This window comes from Mytilus edulis, chromosome 8, assembly GCF_963676685.1.
Source record: "Mytilus edulis chromosome 8, xbMytEdul2.2, whole genome shotgun sequence".
NCBI lineage: Eukaryota > Metazoa > Mollusca > Bivalvia > Mytilida > Mytilidae > Mytilus > Mytilus edulis.
This window is the reverse complement of record NC_092351.1, coordinates 36877770-36900857: the sequence shown is the minus strand read 5'-3', so window position 1 is coordinate 36900857 and position 23088 is coordinate 36877770. Positions and strand designations below refer to the sequence as shown.

Below are 23088 nucleotides of genomic sequence, written 5' to 3'. Positions count from 1 at the left end.
AATTGCTAACTCTTTTGGCTTTATATTTGTATCCATTATTCATTCCAAATCAAAATTATAAATATAACTTCAAGAATCAATTACAAATCTTCAGAAATAATTTATAAATGAAGAAAGAGGAAAAATATTATATTTCCCGCAATTCTAACTTTTTTTTCTTGATAGAGTTACTTCCCTTAGAAGAAGATTACGGGAAAACGTCATCAATCCATGAGGGTTTACGTTCTTCGCATACAAATGTCAAACAATGGCAGACTTCGATACTATTTACGAAGAAAATGACGATGAACCACCTATTCCAGCTGAAGTTGTTGTGAATTTACCTGATCCTATCATAATTAGAGGAGCTGGAAATGTGACAATGTATGAAAAAATATTGTTCATTCATATAATTTTCTATGAAGTAATTTTTTTGTTATCCTGTTTTCATTTTCACAACAGTGATGTCGATACATGTACAGTAAACAAAGACATGATGCAACAGAAAACAAAAAATCAAATCAAAACAGTAACAGTGACACAAGAAGCTTTATCTAGTCATATTATCATTTATAAGCCTTTACACATTGTGTACTCTTAAACATTGTCTAATTCTTCTTCAATTTATCCCTTTAATTTCTGCACCCTTTGTATAAAAAAAATTTAATCAACATGTGGTTCATTTGATCTCAGTACTTCATTGGTTTAAATCTGATTATAACGTCAAATTTTCTTGCTTTCCTCTGAATTTCCTATTGTGACGGCATGAAAAAAGGCGATCATGCCTGATGACGTCACAAAGAAAGACACATCTTTTTGCAGATCATTCAAAAAGAAGGAATAAGTTTGCCTGCATAATGTTAGAAAATCATTAGAGAACAGATAATTTCCACCACCAAATCTCGTGCAATACGATATTTATCCACTCTTGACAGTTAAATTTTAAATATTTAAAACGTAGAATCTATATGTATCACTATCAGCAAGGAATTGTATATTTAAAAGAAATGGAAACACGGCCGACTTATCACACATTATAATGAAACATACATCTAATGTAATAATAAGATATATATCAAAAGCCATGGAAATGACAAATGTATAACAATGACCTCCAACATCATAAACATGGCTAAAAAAGGGAAGTCTCTCTGCCTCAGGCCATAAAAAAGAATAGGTTTGTTTGCCCAAACGCTATACCTACCCAGAAAAAAGCTGCCTACTCAAATTCTTTTATTGTCCTGATTTGAAGATGTTTTTTTTTAATCAGATAAGGCATGAAGACTAATAAACACCTGATAATTCAATTTCTCTTTTAAAAAAAATAAAATAAAAATGCCTACCTACATTTACCTACCCACTGTCTCAACCTTTGGGTAGAGTTTGGGCAAACCAAAATATTTTTAATTGTGGCCTCAACTTGTAACAATAGCAAACTATCTATGTATGAGATGATTATTGTGCTTTCACAATGTTGTAAATTGTTACTAGTGTACTTACTTCCAGTCAGTAAGTCTGCTTTGATCATAAGAACAGGAGTTCTTACATTAGTCAGTTGATGATGATGATGTTAGCTATATAGTTATTAAAGTTTTACAGTTTTCATGGTTTTAGTGTATGCATTGTATTTCGGATTCACCTTCAATACAGTTTTGATACAAAATGGGGAAATGTGTTATGATTGCCAATGAAATTGTTCAAATGTTTCAGATGTACGCAACTGTATGTTTCTGTACAGTCTTCAACAATGAGCAATTGTTTTGCAGTAAACAGGGCCATAGAATGGAAGGCTAGAACTTTCCGTTTAGATTAACTTTTTTCGTTCCTAACATAAAAGCTTTCAAACTACTGAAGTTAGTATCTGATCTTTACACATTTTACCTGTTGCAAAAAAAACAAGTGTTAGGTCTACAAAAAGGTCAAAAGAAATAAGTCTATGAATTTTAACATATAGAAGATAAAGAAGATGGGGTATGTTTGCCAATGAGACAGCTCTCCACATGCTCCACAAGAGACCAAAATGACACAAAAATTAACAACTATAGGTCACAGTAAGGCCTTCAACAATAAGCAAAGCCCATACCGCAAAGGCCCTGAAATGACAACATAAAACAATTCAAACGAGAAAACTAACGGCCTTATTTATGTACAAAAAATAAATGAAAAACATATGTAACATATAAACAAACCACAACCACTGAATTACAGGCACATAAGTTGTGAAGTTAACTGGTATCTAACATCTGGTAAAACAATTTAAAAGATTCAACTTAAAAATGTTTTTTTTATCTCATTTGTCATATATATAGTGTATATTTTTTATGCAGATTTGGTCTAAGTAACAGATTTGAAGCAGAGTTTCCAACTAGTCTTTCAGCAAAGGTATGCATATACATTGTAGTCACAGAAATTTAAAAAAAAAAGTACTGTAGCATTTAATTTGACAGCGTACTATATCCTACAGAAAAACTCCTATAGAACACACTTTTTATTGTTAACATATTTTATTAAAGAAATTGTTATATATGGGTATTGAGATAAATACGAAATATACAAACGATTCAATAATTGGGATTAGGAAACAGTGTTCTTATACAAATCTGTCTCCCTAAATTCAAAAATAAAATTACAAGCTATGAAAACATGCTGAATAGCAAACAAATAAATATATAACAAAATACATTAAATGATTACAATAACAAAAGGAAGAAAAAATATATGGCATAGGAAGGGGATGAAAGGTGTTTTTAGAAAAATGAAAGTGTTATTAAACTAGAGGCTCTAAAGAGCCTGTGTCGCTCACCTTGGTCTTGTGCATATTAAATAATGGACACAGATAAATTCATGACATAATTGTGTTTTGGTGATAGTGATGTGTTTGTAGATCTTACTTTACTGAACATTCTTGTTGCTACAAATATCTCTTGTCTATAATGAACTTGGCCCAGTAATTACAGTGGAAAATATTTTCTACAAATTTACAAAAATTTATGAAAAATGTTAAAAATTAACTATAAAGGGCAATAACTCCTTAAGGGGTCAATGGACTATTTTGGTCATGTAAACTTATTTGTAGATCTTATTTTGCTGAACGTTATTGCTGTATACAGTTTATCTCTATCTATAATAATATTCAAGATAATAACAAAAAACGGCAAAATTTCCTTAAAATTACCAATTAAGGACAGTAACCTAACAACGGGTTGTCCGATCCATGTGAAAACATCAGGGCAGATAGATCTTGACCTGATAAACAATTAAACCCTGTCAGATTTTCTCTTAATGCTTTGGTTTTTGAGTTATAAGCCATACAACTGCATTTTACACCTATGTTCTATTATTAGCCGTGGCAGCCATTTTGGTTGATTGGCCAGGTCACGCCACACATTTTTTAAACAAATTACCCCAATGATGATTGTGGCAAAGCTTAGTTTAATTTGGCCCAGTAGTTTCAGAGAAGAAGATTTTTGTAAAAGATTACTAAGATTTACGAAAAAATGGTTAAAAATTGACTATAAAGGGCAATAACTCCTTCAGGGGTCAACTGACCATTTTGGTCATGCTGACTTATTTGTAAATCTTACTTTGCTGAACATTAATGCTGTTTACCGTTTATCTCTATCTATAATAATATTCAAGATAATAACCAAAAACAGTAAATTTCCTTAAAATTACCAATTCAGGGGCAGCAACCCAACAACAGGTTATCCGATTCATCTGAAAATTTCAGGACAGGTAGATCGTGACCTGATTAACACTTTTACCGCATGTCAGATTTGCTCTAAATGCTTTGGTTTTTGAGTTATAAGCCAAAAACTGCATTTTACCACTATGTTCTATTTTTAGCCATGGCGGCCATGTTGGTTGGTTGGCCGGGTCACGCCACACATTTTTTAAACTAGATATCCCAAAGATGATTGTGGCCAAGTATGGATTAATTTGGCCCAGTAGTTTCAGAGGAGAAGATTTTTGTAAAAGATTACTAAGATTTACGAAAAATGGTTAAAAATTGACTATAAAGGTCAATAACTCCTAAAGGGGTCAACTGACCATTTTGGTCATGTTGACTTATTTGTAAATCTTACTTTGCTGAACATTATTGCTATCTACAGTTTATCTCTATTTATAATAATATTCAAGATAATAGCCAAAAACAGCAAAAATTCCCTAAAATTACCAGTTCAGGGGCAGCAACCCAATAACGGGTTGTCAGATTCATCTGAAAATTTGAGGGCAGATAGATCTTGACCTGATAAACAATTTTACCCCATGTCAGATTTGCTCTAAATGCTTCGGTTTTTGAGTTATAAGCCAAAAACTGCATTTTACCCCTATGTTCTATTTTTAGCCATGGCGGCCATTTTGGTTGGTTGGCCGGGTCACGCCACACATTTTTTAAACTAGATACCCCAATGATGATTGTGGCCAAGTTTGGTTTAATTTGGCCCAGTAGTTTCAGAGGAGAAGATTTTTGTAAAAGTTAACGACGACGGACGACGACGACGCTGGACGCCGGACGCCAAGTGATGGGAAAAGCTCATTGGCCCTTCGGGCCAGGTGAGCTAAAAATGAAACAACTACATTGTATGCTTTTTGCAATCGATTTTTCTTTCATCTGTAATCAATTGGCTGATACCTATGGACATATTACAGATACTTGAACAGATAATATAGTGATCTCAGGATTTCTTGTGCAGATCTCAAAAGCTTTATGGAAAGATAATATCGATAGTATACTACCACCATTAGCCTACAAAAATAAAAATATATTAAAGGATTTTAATTCAGTATGCATTTCAAATTCGTTTAATAAATTGTATGGTTTTGAAATGTATCAGAATAATTAATTTATTACTGAATTGATTTTTCAGGTTGCACCAGAAGAGTTCAAAGCTACTATAGTTAGATTAAATGGTGTTTTAAAGAAAGCCCTGCCAGTCAACGTAAAATGGTTGTTCTGTGGGTGTATATGTTGTTGTTGTACCCTTGGCTGTTCATTATGGCCGGTTGTCTGTCTCAGTAAAAGAGTAAGTTCAGTTAATGTAATCAGTGAAACATAATAAAGGGTCTCGATTAGAGGATCTTAAGAAAACTTGCTTTTCTCATACAACAAAAAAATAATAATAAATACTTGAGTTTCTGCTAACATGATGTAAACATGTAGGGATGGTAGATAGGCAATATCATTTTATTTTACAATTTTTTTTTAGCTGGTTACTACTAGGGAATCAGTCTGACTTTAACAGTGATTGTTCCAAAATGGTAAAAAAGTGTAAGGGTAGGCACTTAAGATTTGGGTTGGTAGCTTTAGCAGACACAAATGTATTTATTTTGCCTATAAATGTATAATTGAGTTGAAGATATTTTTGTTTTTTGTTTAACCTTTCCTTATTTTAATAATGAATGAAGCACAGTATTACTTAGCAGTTTCTTGTCTTTTCCTATAAAAAGGCAAAGACAAAAGAAATTATATAGACATTCGTCTCTTATATATCTGATTTATTCATAAAACTACTAATTCTTATTTGACTATGATTTACTATGTTATTCATCTCAAGTTTGTAATCTTTTCATTACACTGTACGAAGATCAAATATTTTTTGTTGGATTATTTGAAATGAATATCAATTTTCTATATATATGGCAATTACTTGATTGATCTGACTTGTATTGATTTTTATACGACCGCAAAAATTTTAATTTTTCGTTGTTTATTGCTATCACGTTGGCGTCGTCGTCGTCGTCCGAATACTTTTAGTTTTCGCACTCTAAACTTTATTAAAAGTGAATAGAAATCTATGAAATTTTAACACAAGGTTTATAACCACAAAAGGAAGGTTGGGATTGATTTTGGGAGTTTTGGTCCCAAAATTTTAGGAATTAGGGGCCAAAAAGGGCCCAAATAAGCATTTTCTTGGTTTTCGCACTATAACTTTAGTTTAAGTAAATAGAAATCTATGAAATTTTGACACAAGGTTTATGACCACAAAAGGAAGGTTGGGATTGATTTTGGGAGTTTTAGTTCAAATAGTTTAGGAATTAGGGGCCAAAAAAGGGCCCAAATAAGCATTATTCTTGGTTTTCGCACAATAACTTTAGTATAAGTAAATAGAAATCAATGAAATTTAAACACAAGGTTTATGACCACAAAAGGAAGGTTGAGATTGATTTTGGGAGTTTTGGTCCCAACATTTTAGGAATTAAGGGCCAAAAAGGGCCCAAATAAGCATTTTCTTGGTTTTTGCACTATAACTTTAGTTTAAGTTAATAGAAATCTATGAAATTTTGACACAAGGTTTATGACCACAAAAGAACGGTTGGGATAGATTTTGGGAGTTTTGGTCCCAACAGGTTTTTAGGAATAAGGGGCCCAAAGGGTCCAAAAATTGAACTTTGTTTGATTTCATCAAAAATTTATCTACATTAAGGTCCAAAGGGTCCAAAATTAAACTTAGTTTGATTTTAACAAAAATTGAATCCTTGGGGTTCTTTGATATGCTGAATCTAAAAATGTACTTAGGAATATCTATCAATTCAGCCCCATTCATCTATTTAGTCAGACGTCAGTCGCTACCTTGATATACCCTATCTTTTGTTAAATTTGTCGGGTAACTTATGACAATAAGCATTTGACGTCTTGAGCCGAACAGTTTTATCATTTTTACACAATTTAATCTACTGTGTGATGGTTCATATTCTGGACGCCAGTCTTTGCTCCTTTGTAATAAATCTACATACCAAAAAACAAATATGAAGCTTAGAAATGGAAAAATATTAAATACTAAACTCGTTCAAAGGGTATCTACACGTCTCAATCTTCAGAATCGCTTATCTAAAAATACTACTATAGCTAACGTTTTCAACAATAAAAATCGTGGTTACCCTTCTATCGATAAGTGTCATGCCAAAAAATGACTTACATGTCCCCGTCTTTCCACCAACAATACAGTAAGGTCCACATTTAATGGTCGCACATTTTCTCTAAATTTTGAAACTGATATTACTTGAAAAACAAACAGTATTATTTATTTACTCACATGAAACAAACCGGGATGCGGTATTCAGTACGTAGGTGAAACTGGGCGATATTTATCTAAACGCACGCAAGAACACCTGTATCGTTTTAAAAGACCCAATAAATTCAAAAGTATCATTTATCAACATCTTAAGAAGCACAGTCATCCTATTAAATATTTAACAGTTCAACCTTTAGAAGTAGTAAATAAGCAGCCTGGTGAATCTCATTCCAAGTTTGTACGATCACGAAAAATAAATGAATTAAATTGGATTAAAAAATTACAGACAGTCTACCCTCTCGGTCTTAATGATAATATCATGGGAATTGGCAATATATCAAGAACCGATTCTGTTAACATTTTGGATATAGTTTCTAAAACTGTTCGTAAAAATCGTTCTCATGGACGCAGAAAAAATCGCAATCAAAGAAAATTTCGGACCAACCATACAAATATTTCGGACCTAATTTCCATTTCAAAAAACAACGGCAGACATTATCTGTTAACCAAGCTTTGTTCTTTACCTATAAATAAATTAAATAAAATTTTAGAGGATTGCAACACAATTTCATATTACAGTCCTAAGTATGAAATTGTCCAAATTATAATGGCATATTGTTATTCTAACATGTTTCCAAAAATTGATCGCCCTGAAGATCATAAAAAACATTTTATTAAAATAAAGTATGTCAATAAAGGTTTTGATTTTGTAAATATTGCCGGTATTTTTAACGACCATTCTGTTAAAGACCAAATTCCTGGATATTTTGATAATACTGAACTCCCTCTCATTTGTTATATTTACAAGAAATCTACCCGAAAATATGTGTTTAATTATAGCCAATTGTGTAAAGATGTAAATATCACTGAAAATACACCTATGTCGTGTAATTGCAGTAATTCAGAATACACCTATGGACCAATTTCCCATGTTATAACAGGAGACCTTAACATCGTTCGCGACCGAGAGTTAAAATCATTCCTCAGTAAAGGACCTAAATATCGTCCCCCGTCAACTATTAACTGGAATGAGTGTCGTAATATCATCAACGACTCACTCCGCGCCTACTGTTTGAAATGGGTAAAACGGGAAAAAGCTGACAAAAAATCTTTGGACTCTTTTTTTAATTCAGTAATGAAGATAGTTGATATTCGAATACAACATTTTAAAGAACATTTTACCCTCAACAAAAACTATAAAAACCCTATTTCGCGTATCAAAAATAAACTAACAGAACTAGCCAAGGAATTTGTTTTTGTCCCGGCTGATAAAGCTGCTAATAATATCATTATTGTTTGACGTAAATTTTATATAGAGGTTCTGCAAAAGGAAATCACGAATTCACCAACATTCCAACTGACTTCATTTTCAGAAAACGACATCTGTAACAAACATAAACTTTTAGCTACTTCTTTACAAGCAGAACCAAACACAATGAAAGTCCCAACTATGTACTGGCTTCCGAAGCTGCACAAAAAACCTTACAAATATAGATTTATTTCATCTTCCAGCCATTGTTCAACTACTAAATTGTCTGTTTTACTTACTAGTACACTTGGTACAATAAAAAACCTGATAATAAATTGTTCAAATAAGGCCTTTGAAAATAGTGGAATTAATTACTTTTGGAGTGTCAAAAACTCGTTGGAAGTACTTGATAAATTGCATGCATATATTGGTGATTTTGAATCTGTTCAAAGTTTTGATTTTTCTACCCTATATACCACTTTGCCTCATATTCTTATTAAGAAAAAATTCACATCCCTAATTAACTGGGCATTTAAAAAGTCGGAATGCGAGTACATATGTTCAAACTCTTTTAGATCATTTTTTAGTAGCAATAAACAAAAGAACTATGTCAATTGGACATGCTTTGATACTATTTATGCACTTGAATTTTTACTTGATAACATTTTTGTTCGCTTTGGAGATTCCGTATATCGTCAAGTTATTGGAATTCCAATGGGGACTAACTGTGCACCACTTATTGCGGACCTGTTTTTGTATTGTTATGAGTTACAATTTATGACTAAAATTAGCAAAGACCCATCAAAACAACATTTGATACAAAAATTTAACAATACTTTTAGATATTTGGATGATATATTGGCTCTAAATAATGACGACTTCAGTATGTATACTAAAGAAATTTATCCTGTAGAACTTACTTTAAATAAAGCTAATGATAACAATGACCACTGCCCTTTCCTCGATCTTGATATCTATATCATAAACGGGAAGCTTAATACAAAAATTTATGATAAAAGAGATGATTTTTCATTTCCTATTGTTAATTATCCATTTTTAGATGGTGACGTTCCCTTGTCACCATCTTATGGTGTTTATATATCTCAACTTGTACGATTCGCTCGTGTATGTAACAATGTATTAGATTTTAGCGAGAGAAATTTATGTATTACTGAAAAATTATTACACCAGGGTTTTCGATATCACAAACTGGTCAAAACATTTACTAAATTTTATCACCGGTATAAGGAAATAATTCGTAAATATAACTCAACATGCAGACATCTTATACGTTCAGGTATTTCACATCCAAAATTTTATGGAAATATTCTTTATAAAGCACAAAAATGTCAGTATTCTCCTCAGAAACTAACAAAACCTTTAAATAGACTTATTAAAAGGGGATATAGTTACGATACTGTTGTCAGGTCATTAAAGATTGCATATTTTGGCTTTAACATTGATTCACTGATAGGGTCTTTGCATCGGAACTAAACACATTTATTTCTAAAAAAACAGTTGTTGGCATGACACGGGTTATGTTCTTCTCATATATTTTATGATAGTATGATACTAAACCCCTAACGGGAGGGATTGTACCTGATATTCATATGATGAAGACATAATCTTTCAATCAGTTTAATTGAGGTCTGGAGCTGGCTTGTCAGTTAACTGCTAGTAGTCTGTTGTTATTTATGTATTATTGTCATTTTATTTATTTTCTTTTGTTACATCTTTTGACATCAGACTCGGACTTCTCTTGAACTGAATTTTAATGTGCGTATTGTTATTCTTTTACTTTTCTACATTGGCTAGAGGTATAGGGGGAGGGTTGAGATCTCATAAACATGTTTAACCCCGCCGCAATTTTGCGCCTGTCCCAAGTCAGGAGCCTCTGGCCTTTGTTAGTCTTGTATGATTTTAAATTTTAGTTTCTTGTGTATAATTCGGAGTTTAGTATGACGTCCATTATCACTGTACTATTATGCATATTTTAGGGGCCAGCTGAAGGACACCTACGGGTGCGGGAATCCTCGCTACATTGAAGACCCATTGGTTGCCTTCGGCTGTTGTTTGCTCTATGGTCGGGTGGTTGTCGCTTTGACATATTCGCCATTTCCTTTCTCAATTTGATTAGATTTTTAGCTCACCTGGCCCAAAGGGCCAAGTGAGCTTTTCTCATCACTTGGCGTCCGGCGTCCGTCGTCGTCCGTCGTCGTCCGTCGTCCTGCGTCCGTCGTCGTTAACTTTTACAAAAATCTTCTCCTCTGAAACTGCTGGGCCAAATTTAACCAAACATGGCCAAAATCTTTATTAGGGTATCTAGTTTAAAAATTGTGTCCGGTGACCCGCCCAACCAACCAAGATGGCCGCCATGGCTAAAAATAGAACATAGGGTTAAAATGCAGTTTTTGGCTTATAACTCAAAAACCAAAGCATTTAGAGCAAATCTGACAGGGGTAAAATTGTTTATCAGGTCAAGATCTATCTGCCCTGAAATTGTCAGATGAATCGGACAACCCGTTGTTGGGTTGCTGCCCCTGAATTGGTAATTTTGAGAAAATTTTGATGTTTTTGGTTATTATCTTGAATATTATTATAGATAGAGATAAACTGTAAACAGCAAAAATGTTCAGCAAAGTAAGATCTACAAATAAGTCAACATGACCAAAATGGTCTGTTGACCCCTTTAGAAGTTATTGCCCTTTATAGTCAATTTTTAACCATTTTTCGTAAATCTTAATTATCTTTTACAAAAATCTTCTCCTCTGAAACTACTGGACCAAATTAAACCAAACTTGGCCACAATCATCATTCGTGTATCTAGTTTAAAAATTGTGTCCGGTGATCCAGCCAACAAACCAAGATGGCCGCCATGGCTAAAAATAGAACATAGGGGTAAAATGCAGTTTTTGGCTTATCACTCAAAAACCGAAGCATTTAGAGCAAATCTCACTGTAGTTAAATTGTTTATCAGGTCAAGATCTATCTGCCCTGAAATTTTGAGATGAATGGGACAACTCTTTGATAGGTTGCTGCCCCTGAATTGGTAATTTTAAGGAAATTTTGCTGTTTTTGGTTATTATCTTGAATATTATTATAGATAGAGATAAACTGTAAACAGCAAAAATGTTCAGCTAAGTAAGATCTACAAATAAGTCATCATGACCAAAATGGCCTGTTGACCCCTTTAGGAGTAATTGCCCTTTAAAGTCAATTTTTAACCATTTTTCGTAAATCTTAGTTATCTTTTACAAAAATCTTCTCCTCTGAAACTACTGGATTAAATTAAACCAAACTTGGCCACAATCATCATTAGGGTATCTAGTTTAAAAATTGTGTCCGGTGATCCAGCCAACCAATCAAGATGCCCGCCATGGCTAAAAATAGAAGATAGGGGTAAAATGCAGTTTTTGGCTTATCACTCAAAAACCAAAGCATTTAGAGCAAATCTGACATGTGGTAAAATTGTTTATCAGGTCAAGATCTATCTGCAACAACAAAAGAAAGAGAGTTTTTCACGACCTCAGCTGGCTATACAACCCTTGCACTGGTGGCAAAGTGGGGGGGGGGGGGGGGGGGGGGGGGGGGGGTACGCAACAACAAAACTACTTCACAACTTTCTCATTACTTTGCATTTCTTGTTAGATAAATTTTACAAAAATTCTCCCCTGAAACAACTGTCGAATTTAAACAAACTTGGTTTAAATCACCACTAGGATATCCAGGGACCACTGTGTATGATGACCCTGCCTGCCCACATGGCTGAAATAAAACATAGGTTTCAAATGCACTTTTTAGTATTGTATCTCTGAAACTAAACGACAGTACAACAGTTGCATTTATCATGCAACAATTGTAAATAAAAATATCAAGTGAGCAACAACGGGTCCATGGACCCTCTAGTTTATTATTGGCCCAGTTTTCAAGTTGGTCCAAATCGGGGTCCAAAATTAAACTTTGTTTGATTTCATCAAAAATTGAATAATTGGGGTTTTTTGATATGCCAAATCTAACTGTGTATGTAGATTCTTAATTTTTAGTCCCGTTTTCAAATTGGTCTACATTAAATACCAAAGGGTCCAAAATTAAACTAAGTTTGATTTTAATAAAAATTGAATTCTTTGGCTTTTTTGATATGCTGAATTTAATCATGTACTTAGATTTTTGATTATGGGCCCAGTTTTCAAGTTGGTTCAAATCAGGATCCAAAATTATTATATTAAGTATTGTGCAATAGCAAGAAATTTTCAATTGCACAGTATTCAGCAATAGCAAGAAATCTTCAATTGCACAATATTGTGCAATAGCAAAAAATGTTCAATTGCACAGTATTGTGCAATAGCAAGAAATCTTCAATTGCACAGTATTGTGCAATAGCAAATATTTTTAATTGCACAGTATTGCGCAATAGCAAGAAATATCTAATTGAACAATATTGTGCAATAGCAAGAAATTTTCAATTGATTGGAGTTATCTTTCTTTGTCCAGAATAGTAGTTGAATCAACTTAAATCATTGTTTTATACAATGCACAATGTATATTCACTTTTACTACCAACTGATAAATTAAAACACTCTTTACCATTCAGTGATAACAAGCACTTTTTGTTACATTTTGATATTTTATGATGTATTTAAATGAGTAGTTATTGTTGCAAGTTCCATTAGAAATTTGAATTGAGATCAGTTTTGAAAAAAGGGAAAGGGGGATGTGAAAAAAAAATGGTGGGGGGGGGGGGGGGGGGGGTTTAATTTTTCTCAATTCAGATTTCATAAATAAAAAGAAAATTTCTTCAAACATTTTTTTGAGAGGATTAATATTCAACAGCATAGTGATTGCTCAAAGACAAAAAAAATATTTTAAGTTCATTAGACCACATTCATTCTGTGTCCAAAACCTATGCTGTGTCAACTATTTAATCACAATCCAAATTTAGAGCTGAATCCAGCTTGAATGTTGTGTCCATACTTGCCCCAACCGTTCAGGGTTCAACCTATGCGGTCGTATAAAGCTGTGCCCTGCGTAGCATCTGGTTAATCTATCTATTACAGTTAAGGTATTGTGATAAAAATAACTATTTTAAAAATTTGAGTTTTGTAGGAATCGAGGTACATGTAGATGACAATTTTGTTGGTATTGATTTAAGATTTTCTTTTATAAACTGTATAAACTTTTGTTATGTTTATTTTTGTAGACACGTCATGCAATAGAAAAAGTATTAGATTGGGAAAACAATCATCTTTATCACAAAGTAAGTAAAAGAGTTGTGTATAAACATAAATTTAGAATCTATATTTTAGATATTCTTCATTTTGACCAAATTTTTTTTTCTCGAGCCCCCAGTTAATCTGAAAAACTTAAACATACAGAATATTTCTTAGGTCTTTGGCTTAATTTTCAGTTTTAAATTATTTGATATTTCAGTACTGAATTGTACATTTATATACCATATAAGTACTTTTAATCAATTTTTGTTAAGGTATATATATTTATATGAAAGAGTATACTGAAGTTAACATTAAGGACTATCTTGACTTAATTTAAAACCTACTTACAACCATCATGATGAAGAATAGCAATAAAAGCAGTGCTATTTTGATATCTATGATGTATACATTGATAACATTTATATCCATAGAAATTTAGAATACGTTTTTTTTTTAGGTGAAACAAAATTTCGCAATTATGGCAATAATAAAAACTTTGCAAATATTAAGAATTTTCAAAAGTTCTTACAGTACAATTTGTCAATGTATTATACCAAAAATTCTTTGACATTTGATTATATATTTAACCTGTAATTTCTAATTGTAGTTAGGCTTACATTGGAAGTTAAGTAAACAGAGATGTGATTCTAGTAGTATGATGGAATATGTAAGTACTTTATTTGGCCTCTTTAACTGTTTTTGATTTGATCGTCACTGATGAGTCTTATGTAGAGTGTGTCTTTCGCAAATACAAAATTTCAATCCTGGTATCTACGATGAGTTACCTAAGATATGTGTAATACAAATGTATCTTTTAAGGACTACCAAATGCCATAGTTCTTTATTACATAGAGTTAATTAACCATGAAATGACTCAAATAGACCAATGTGTTCAGAATTTGTTATTGTTCAGAAAGGATACCCCTTATCACTATTTGTCTGTCATTACTTGATATCATGAAGGATCTCTTAACATATTGACGTAACAATAGAAAATATATAAAGCCACAATGGAAAAGTGATATTTGTATGATGTAAATAGTTCAAGAGGGGCAGAATCTCAGTTTAACCGTTAAGCGGTTCAGATTTCAAAACAGCGATATTGTCTATTCACTCATCCTAACAATATATGCAAAACTCCACTACACATATTGTTATAGCATCTAGGATTAAGAATGAAAAAAAATATACTGTTTAAAAAATATGTCAATTTTTTCTTTTAAACAAAAGATCATATTGTTTATAGAATATTTAGTTACTTCAGATAAAGTTAAGTTTGAAAAATATAAATGAGAATGTTTCTATTCATAATTAAAAAAAAACCATGAAATGTATCTCTTTTCAGGTTATGTTAATAGAATTTATACCAAAAATACCAATATTTCGGCCAGACTGAGGATGGATCTCATTATTTGTGACATTGTTGCCCATGACAGTAATCATGACTGATCATATAATTCCATTAAAACCATGATGTTGTCAATCATTATTATATATGTGTATGTGTATGTGTATTATGTGATAACTGAATCTTGATACTTTATTCTATGTTTGAAGATGTTGGGTACAATGCAGAAACTAAGAACAAAAAGGTCAAAACCATTGAAATTGTCTACTCTTGATAAATTGGTATTGTATAGAAAATTGTCTTTCAGTAGTAGGGCTAATATCAATTGAAATTTAACCTTTAAACATGAATATAATTGGAACATATAAACAGTTGATGTATTTGAACATTTAGGTTTCATTTTATTTTGGTAGTTTTCAAAAGATTTTTTTTACCAAACACACTTTGCAAAAGTAATACAATTTTATAAAAGTAACTACAAGTATATTGAAACAAAAATATGATTGAAAGATTAATTCTATCATGTTCTAAAAGCCACATAAAAGAGACAAAATGTTCTAACAAACACTTCAAACTTGTGTGATAGAGAAAAAGAAATTGGTCATGTTTATTTTAATTTTGTATAGATTATGAAATAATTGTTGTATATTTTATTTTTCCTCACATTTTATAATACAAATAGGATAGACCTGACAAAATGGTGATCAATTTGGTCACAATAACTAAGCACTGTATATATTTCATTTTTTTTTCACAATAAATACAAGTACATGACAGGTTAAAATTAGAATAGGGTGTATATTTCGTAGTTTTGATTGTTTATCAGAAGCTGTTTTTTTCTCTTTCAGTTTTTGGGTAATATCAGATTATTTGTAGTTATCAACACTAGATTGAGTTTTTTGGCAACAATCTAATTGAATCAAGATCGATAGCTCTGAGATGAAGCCTAGAATCTCCCTTGAGTCAAAATTGTATATCTGTTGGGGTTCATTTGTTGATCACTGTGATATTGACTCATGAGGTCATTATTGATCAGTCTTCTCAGCTAAAAAAAAACATTATCAGTTGAGTAGCTTGAGTTAAAAAATTATCACGCAGAAAGATGAAAGCAAAATTTAAGAAAATGGTGATAAAATAGTTTTGTGAAATAAGCATTTCAACATTTGTGTATAAATTTATGCTCTGTAACTAAAATATTTTCATACTGAATGTAAAATATTGTTCACAGGGATAGGAACTTGACATATGATTCTTAAAAATTAACTGGATGCATTTAAAGCAAACAAATGAATAGGGAAAAGAGTGATTTTAGCAGTATACATAAATCAATATTTTCAGCTTAATTTTTCATTGTACTCGGTACATACATTAAGATGTAAAGATTTATGTCTAGGATATATATTTTTTATTCATGATGATATGTTTTATAATGAACACATTCCAGTATTTATAGTTTTTAGTTTGTTGCCATTGTTACAAAGCTGCTCTAAGAAAATATATTTTGGATAATGGGTTGCATTGTGATTTCATCTAAAAGAACTTGGCAACAATTCATATCATGTAACAGGTAACATTGTTTCAGCATCAGGGGTCGAAATTAGCGCTAGTCTGGTGGTCCGGGACTAGTAAAAATTGCGTCGGACCAGTAGATTTTGTCAGCTGTTGGTCCGGCAGACCAGTAGAAATTTGTCGATAAAAATCACTGATTGCATCGCAATCTCCGTTTTTTTACAAAACAATTTACCTGTGAAATCAATTACACAGTACTGGGGGGTATTACAATTGATCAAGTTAATTAATATCTCAGGTGAGCGTCCTTCACAACAATATAAAATGTGGAAATTTTTGGAAGGAGTTAAACCGCCCGACAAAATTGCGTCCAACTGTTTTATCAGATCTTTTATTCATTATGTTTCACACTGAAGATATAGCATCATTTGATCTGGTCCCGGCTATTGAAATATGGAATATTTCTGGACAGCGCTCCAGACGACCTAGTCAGGCACCCTATGGTCGTCATGATGATTGCGATGACGTGGAAGACAATGTTGATATTTTTTCTGTCCTTGATTCTGATTTTGATAAAGAAAATCATTGAGATTACCAAAGCCTTTATCAAAATCAGAATAAAGACTATTCCTTTGTTACTGTCTAACTTATGTAAAGGAAAGCATCAAAATAAAATTAAACATCTGTCATTTATATAAGTGTTTGTCAAATTAATGTCATTTTTGCAGGACCAGTAGATTTGGAGCCGGACCAGTAGAGTTTTCAGTCCACTGGTCCGGCTGGCCAGTACACAAAAAAGCTTAAATTCCACCCCTGTTCAGCATACAAATACTAATGAGTCTAGCTACAATATAGCATTAAATGTAAGTCGACCACCAAATTGAAGCTTAATGCATGATCATGAGCGACATTATAAACTTAAGAAGGCCCCATCTCTGAATAAGTAATAGCAAGTTATTTCTTATGCATCATAGATTTTTTTTTCTGGAGCAGCTAAATGATGGCAATTTACCCTTATGTAAAATATTTTGAATGATGAAAGGTAAGCGTAATCTTAGTTTAAACAGTATTTATTAATGAAAAATTATAAGATATAAGCATAATCTTGTTCAAATGGTGAAGTCGTGAGAAAGTATATTGTATTTAAAAAAAAACACACTAAATTTATGTATGAGGTTAAAAGGATTCCATAATAGTTAATATTTGTACAGAGAGGAAAGCTGCTGGCCAGCTTATTATACTACAACAATTTATATATAACTGTATTATTTAGTAATGATCTCATTTATATGTTGGTTATTTTTTAATATGTAGAAAAATAATTACCTCCCTTGAAATTTTGTCTAAAATAATGATTAAAAGGTGAGAATTTTTTTCCAGTTTGTTTTATTAGAATATTTCACACATTTTTGGGACCAAAATTGATATATTGTGAACATTAAAGTTGTTTTAATTTTTTTTTATCATTCAGTCATTGTAGTAATGTCATTTTTATTCACACATGTATAGTTCAGAAAGCATTTTTGATGTGTTTTGATATCAGTTGTATTAGATCTAAATCAAAATTCAATGTTGTAGTACTTCTAAAAAAAATACCATTTTATTTGAAATTATCTCATGGTTGTTAAAGGTGAAATATCGTAAGAACCACTATTTGCCTCCCTTTGTTTAATAACATTGGCCGAATCGAGAGGTGCCCATTTATGGGAAAATTTGGTTGATCATATAGGGAATCATTGAAGCATGATTGGAGTAGATTTTTTGTTGTCTGTCTTTGGTAATTAGGCAACTGGTTGGTATTTCTTCTCCTTAACTTCTGAAGCAGATAAGTTAGGAATAACATTTTATTTGTTTAGACAGAAAACAATCTTTAATTGTAGGTTTTTCTAACAACTTTTGGATCATTTGAATGGTATAACATGCAGGAAGATCTGAAAATCAATATTTGCAATTTATGTCTACAATGTGTTTTAAAATCTCAGTTCTTGCCAAATGTTGTTTTATATGTACAAACATAATATGAGTTTTCAATATTATATTTGACAGTTAACAATGTTTAAACTTAATATCTGCATTGAATGCATAACACATATTATAAAACAGGAAATTTTCTTTGAATTACTACTGACAATCACTTAGTATTGTATGGAGTAACAAGCATAATGGATAGGTATTTAACTTCAGAAAAATGTTTTCTTTATTTGTAAAAAAAAATCAGCTTTGTTTGATTTGATATAGATTAAGCAGTCATGATTGGTGGGTTTTTAACATGTCTGGGGAATTCAATGTTATTCTTTTTCATTAGCCTTAATTTTGAAAACCTTTATGATATCAGACAAATCTAGTTCAAGCTTGCTTTATAGAACCCATTTCTTTCAAAACAATTAAAACATGTGCAAATTTCCTATTTTGTGTTAAGTTCTTTGTGACTCCTGTTTAATTCCATGGGTACCCATGACAGATTTAGTGATGTTACACAGTTAGTTATTGTAGTAAAAAAAATATTTATAAGATTTTTAGACCACTGGCATTTTTCATTTTCTCATATTTTTCTAAATTACCTGTTTGATAAGTCACTTTTCTCAATGCATTTAGTTATGACAAGTTGCAATACGTATTGCAGAAAGTAGTTACAAATTTTATAGGTTAACTTACTGTAGATATTTTAACATTTAGGAGACAACTGTATTGTATTTTAAGCTCCGACGGCATCAATTGGGGATTTGATGGTCGCAAATTCAGTTCACTGGCGACACTTTAGCAGAGACAGTAAACAGGTATTTGCGACCATCAAATCCCCAATTGATGCCGTCCGAGCTTAAAATACAATATTGTTATCTCCATTCTTATGAAACTGACAGAAAACAACGTTAAAACATGTATTTAAAAACGGTCATATGCCGTCTGGCTTGGGCGTACGTTCCATAGCATCAATTCTCAATTGATGCCATGTAGATAAGTGACGTTATCCAATCAAAATGAATGTTACAAAAGTTGTTGCATTAGAATTTTTATTTGTTCCCAATTACTCATGGAGAGATGATGTGATAAAAAATTTGCATCAAGGTTGAGTTTCAGGAAAACTGGTACTTTGTCAGATCCTTCTCATTTCAGGAGGACTTCTTTTTTAAATCCGTTAAAAATCAATCACTAATTTCACACATAATTTTTTCCATAATATAGCTAGGTGTCACTGATTTATATATTTAATATGCTCAAGGTAAACATGTGTATGCATTTGTTTAATTGATAATAAATATTTTTTATACCCTGCTTTGAAGGAGGGGGTCTCTCCATTCTTTTATCAATCTATTTTCTTGTCCATAACACATTTCCGTCACTTTTTTTGTAACTTTTACAGCAACAGTTTCTTTATACAAGTTTAATTTGTTTATGCCATTCTGTGTTACATTTTTGGGGTTCTTAATATGTTCTTCTTCCTGTTCGCTGAAAACTCTTTAAAAATACATATATATGAAATGTTGTCACACTTTTCTTGGCAACTTCAAGTCATGGCTTTGTGATATTTGGCATTTTTATAAAAAATTGATTGATTCACATATTGACTGCAAAATTGTCAACAACAGTGAGCTTTTGTTTGATCAGTGAGCCATAGCTCACAATTCATCTTGTCAATCAAATTTGTCCATCTTAATATTTCATGAGTACTCAAGATGGCAGAGCCAGCAATTTGTGTTTTTTTTTATCTGTATAGAAATATTCTAGTCTTCAAAATTAGTAAATAATTGCTTAAAAAAGTTTATATCTAAAAATGTTTGATACAATTCCATTTATTATTTAAGATCTGATTTTTCTTGAAGTTAATGGACTCAATATCAGTATAGCATGCAAATTTTCATCAAGAATTTGTGCAATTTGAAGATTATTTTAGTGTATGAACATTTGTTTATTTTTGAAAACTATGAAGACCTGAAGATGTCTTTGTCCAATTGGTAATTATTGGGGTTGCTGTCTCCGTTAACATATATCTCCTTTTAATCACAATCATAACTTTTATTCATAATTATAACTAACTCCCATTTCATTCACACTGGAATAAAATAAACTACCCCATAACAGGGAGGGTTTTTATATGTGTATCTGAAGTACTAGTAAATGTGTTGATACTTGATTTGTCTGCTGTGTAATAGTTGTCTTGTAGATTTTGCTTCCTGATATTATGTCTCATACTTGACATGAGACATTTTGAGTACATTCTACTTATAAATTGTAACTGTGGTAAATATGTATTATTGATAAAATAAAATGTGTTCTTTCTCAAAAAGGAAGAACATTTAATTTAAAAAATAATGATATACTTGTGTTTTCACTTGATCCCCAATCAATTCAAATTACCGGTAAACTGATCTCATTAGAGTATACTATGCATCTGTTCTAGCCATCACTAGCTAGTTAAAAGTGAGGTTGTGAGTTCAAACCACGCTAGAGAATGTTCACTCGACTTCAATCTTAGTTGACTAGAATTGTCAGTTTTCCTTTCAAAGGGCGTTGGTTTTCTCCATGTACTCCAGCTTCCTCCACGAATAAAAACTGTCCGGCAACTAAAAAGTTGAGTTAAAACACCAACAATCAATCAACCAAACTTTAGTTCAAAGTAGTAAATTCCTTCCAGGACACAGGAAGATTAGGAACAGTAATAAAAGCACTCTTCTTATGGTGCATGGTTATTTTCAAGAAAATTGGTGCAACATTCAATTGCAAATGCATATTCAGGAAGAGAACATTTGATAGTATATGAATATAAACCCTGCCTTGTACCAGATTGACACTGAACTCAGCTGTATTTTTAACAAGGTAGTTTACATGGTAACAATCCACAGTATGACACCACAATACCTAAACACATTATTCTGACTCCAGTCAGACAAGTATTTGCATTTACTCAGTGGCGGATTCAGAACTTTTCATACGAGGGGGCTTGCTCAAGTCATGCTTCAGTGATTCCCTATATAATCAACCAAATTTTTCCCACAAAAAGGGGGGGGGGGGGGCTGTGCCCCCTGGATCTGCTTATGTTACTCCTACTTGCAGCATGCTTAATGGAGAAGCAAACAATACCAATTTTAAAGTAATGCAAGCAATATACCACAACATCCCCAAGGCAGTGAAAATGATAGAAACTTTGAACAAGATTTAAATATACAGAAGGGTGAAATTGACCAGTTATTCATATGATCTATTGGGTGCTGTCTGAATGTTTTTTCTTTATTTTCAGAATTTATAAAACATAACTTTGATTGTTTCTGTAAATTTTTCACAGCTTTTATAGACTGGAGACAATTCAGAGCTTGACTTATTGTATAAACACCTGTCTGTTGTTGAAGATTGAATGTTTTCTTCACAGCTTCTGTAAACGTCAAATGAATAAGGGCTTGACATTTTTTCTAGACGCTCATCTTTTGATGAAGATTGTATGCTGTCTTTGTCATGTCAAATATTTCTCTGGTTTATTTGTTGGTCTAATTGACATACGCAGAACACCTTCTTTTATTAATAGACTGTACCATGTGAAATTATGATTCATCTCATTCAAGAAGTTGCTTTTAGAAGATCTGTTTGCTAATGCCTCATTTGACTGATGTGCTTATATAACCCATTCAAACTTAGGATTGATAATATTCTTTGAGGGTTATTATTAAAACATGTGTTGTGCTATAAATTAAAACATTAACATATGTATATAAATAAAAAGATGTGGTATGATTGCCATATATGTATATATTTATTAAAATCACTCTCCTATCTACATTCCAATAGTAAAAATAAAACAGCCATATAATTTATTATTAAATGATATGAGCAAATAAGCCCTAATACGGATAAATCAGCATGTGCAATACTAAAAACGTTTCACTGTCGATATAAATCAAGATTTAATATTGCTCTTCGAACAGGGCCAATACGGAAAAAAACAGGGCCAATACAGAAAAAAGCGGGAAAAAAGCCGTATTAGCCCTAGGGCTAATACAGGACGTTCACTTCCGGTTTTCAATTTTATTACGCCATTACTTAACTCTGGAAGTATCGTTATGCATAAAAACATTTGTATAATATTTTTTAAATTAAAGTCATAAAATAAACAGGTTAAATGATGTGCAATGTTTTGTAATGTCTTAAAGTTTTGAAACGGAAAAAACGAGGGCCAATACGGAAAAAAGCGGGAAAAAAGCTGTATTGGCCCATGGGCTAATACGGGACGTTCACTTCCGGTTTTTAATTCTCTTATAATCATTTAATAAAAGTGTTATGAACTGGCTGTTTCTGTATTGGCACTGGTATAGATTCTCGGTCAGCTGTATTGGCCCTCGACCCTACGGGTCTCGAGGCCAATACAGCAAACCTTGAATCTATACCAGTGCCAATACAGAAACAGCCAGTAAATAACACTATAATATAGATAGTAAAATAAAGATGAAATATAAACTTAAAACTTTAAAATAAATGCATACAAATATATCAAATGTACAAATTATAGTTTCTTTTGCAAAATTCTTTTTAATAAATATTGTGTTCTACATGGTTATCTTTTTATCATTACAATACGATAGATATTTGTTTGTAGAAGAACAGCTTCAAGATTCCACATTAAATATATAAATAATGCCCTTTTTCAAATCAATTCAGATTTCAACAGATCTCTAGAGTTGATAAGATAAGCTATGGTTTTCTAAAATTGAGAATGGAAAATGTATCAAAGCGACAACAATCTGACCATAGAGCAGACAACAGCTGATTCTAGTCTGTTTATGAACAAGG

At 31.9% G+C, this 23088-nt stretch overlaps 1 protein-coding gene across 1 annotated transcript; it reads left to right on the top strand.

Annotated features, from left to right (window-relative positions):
* Positions 1–190: 190 nt before the first annotated feature.
* On the top strand, positions 191–18718 carry LOC139486787 (cysteine-rich hydrophobic domain-containing protein 2-like). The gene is made up of 6 exons (XM_071271751.1): positions 191–363; positions 2307–2361; positions 4851–5006; positions 13442–13498; positions 14062–14121; positions 14800–18718. The coding sequence occupies exons 1-6, from the start codon at positions 248–250 to the stop codon at positions 14848–14850; spliced, it is 495 nt and encodes a 164-aa protein (XP_071127852.1). The 5' UTR covers positions 191–247; the 3' UTR covers positions 14851–18718.
* Positions 18719–23088: the final 4370 nt, after the last annotated feature.

Bases quoted from the DNA above. Each gene is read 5' to 3' on its own strand.
- LOC139486787 (XM_071271751.1), top strand. From the start codon at position 248: ATGGCAGACTTCGATACTATTTACGAAGAAAATGACGATGAACCACCT. The intron at 364-2,306 runs GTATGAAAAAAT...TTTTTTATGCAG, and splicing joins GGAGCTGGAAATGTGACAAT to ATTTGGTCTAAGTAACAGAT. The intron at 5,007-13,441 runs GTAAGTTCAGTT...TTATTTTTGTAG, and splicing joins TTGTCTGTCTCAGTAAAAGA to ACACGTCATGCAATAGAAAA.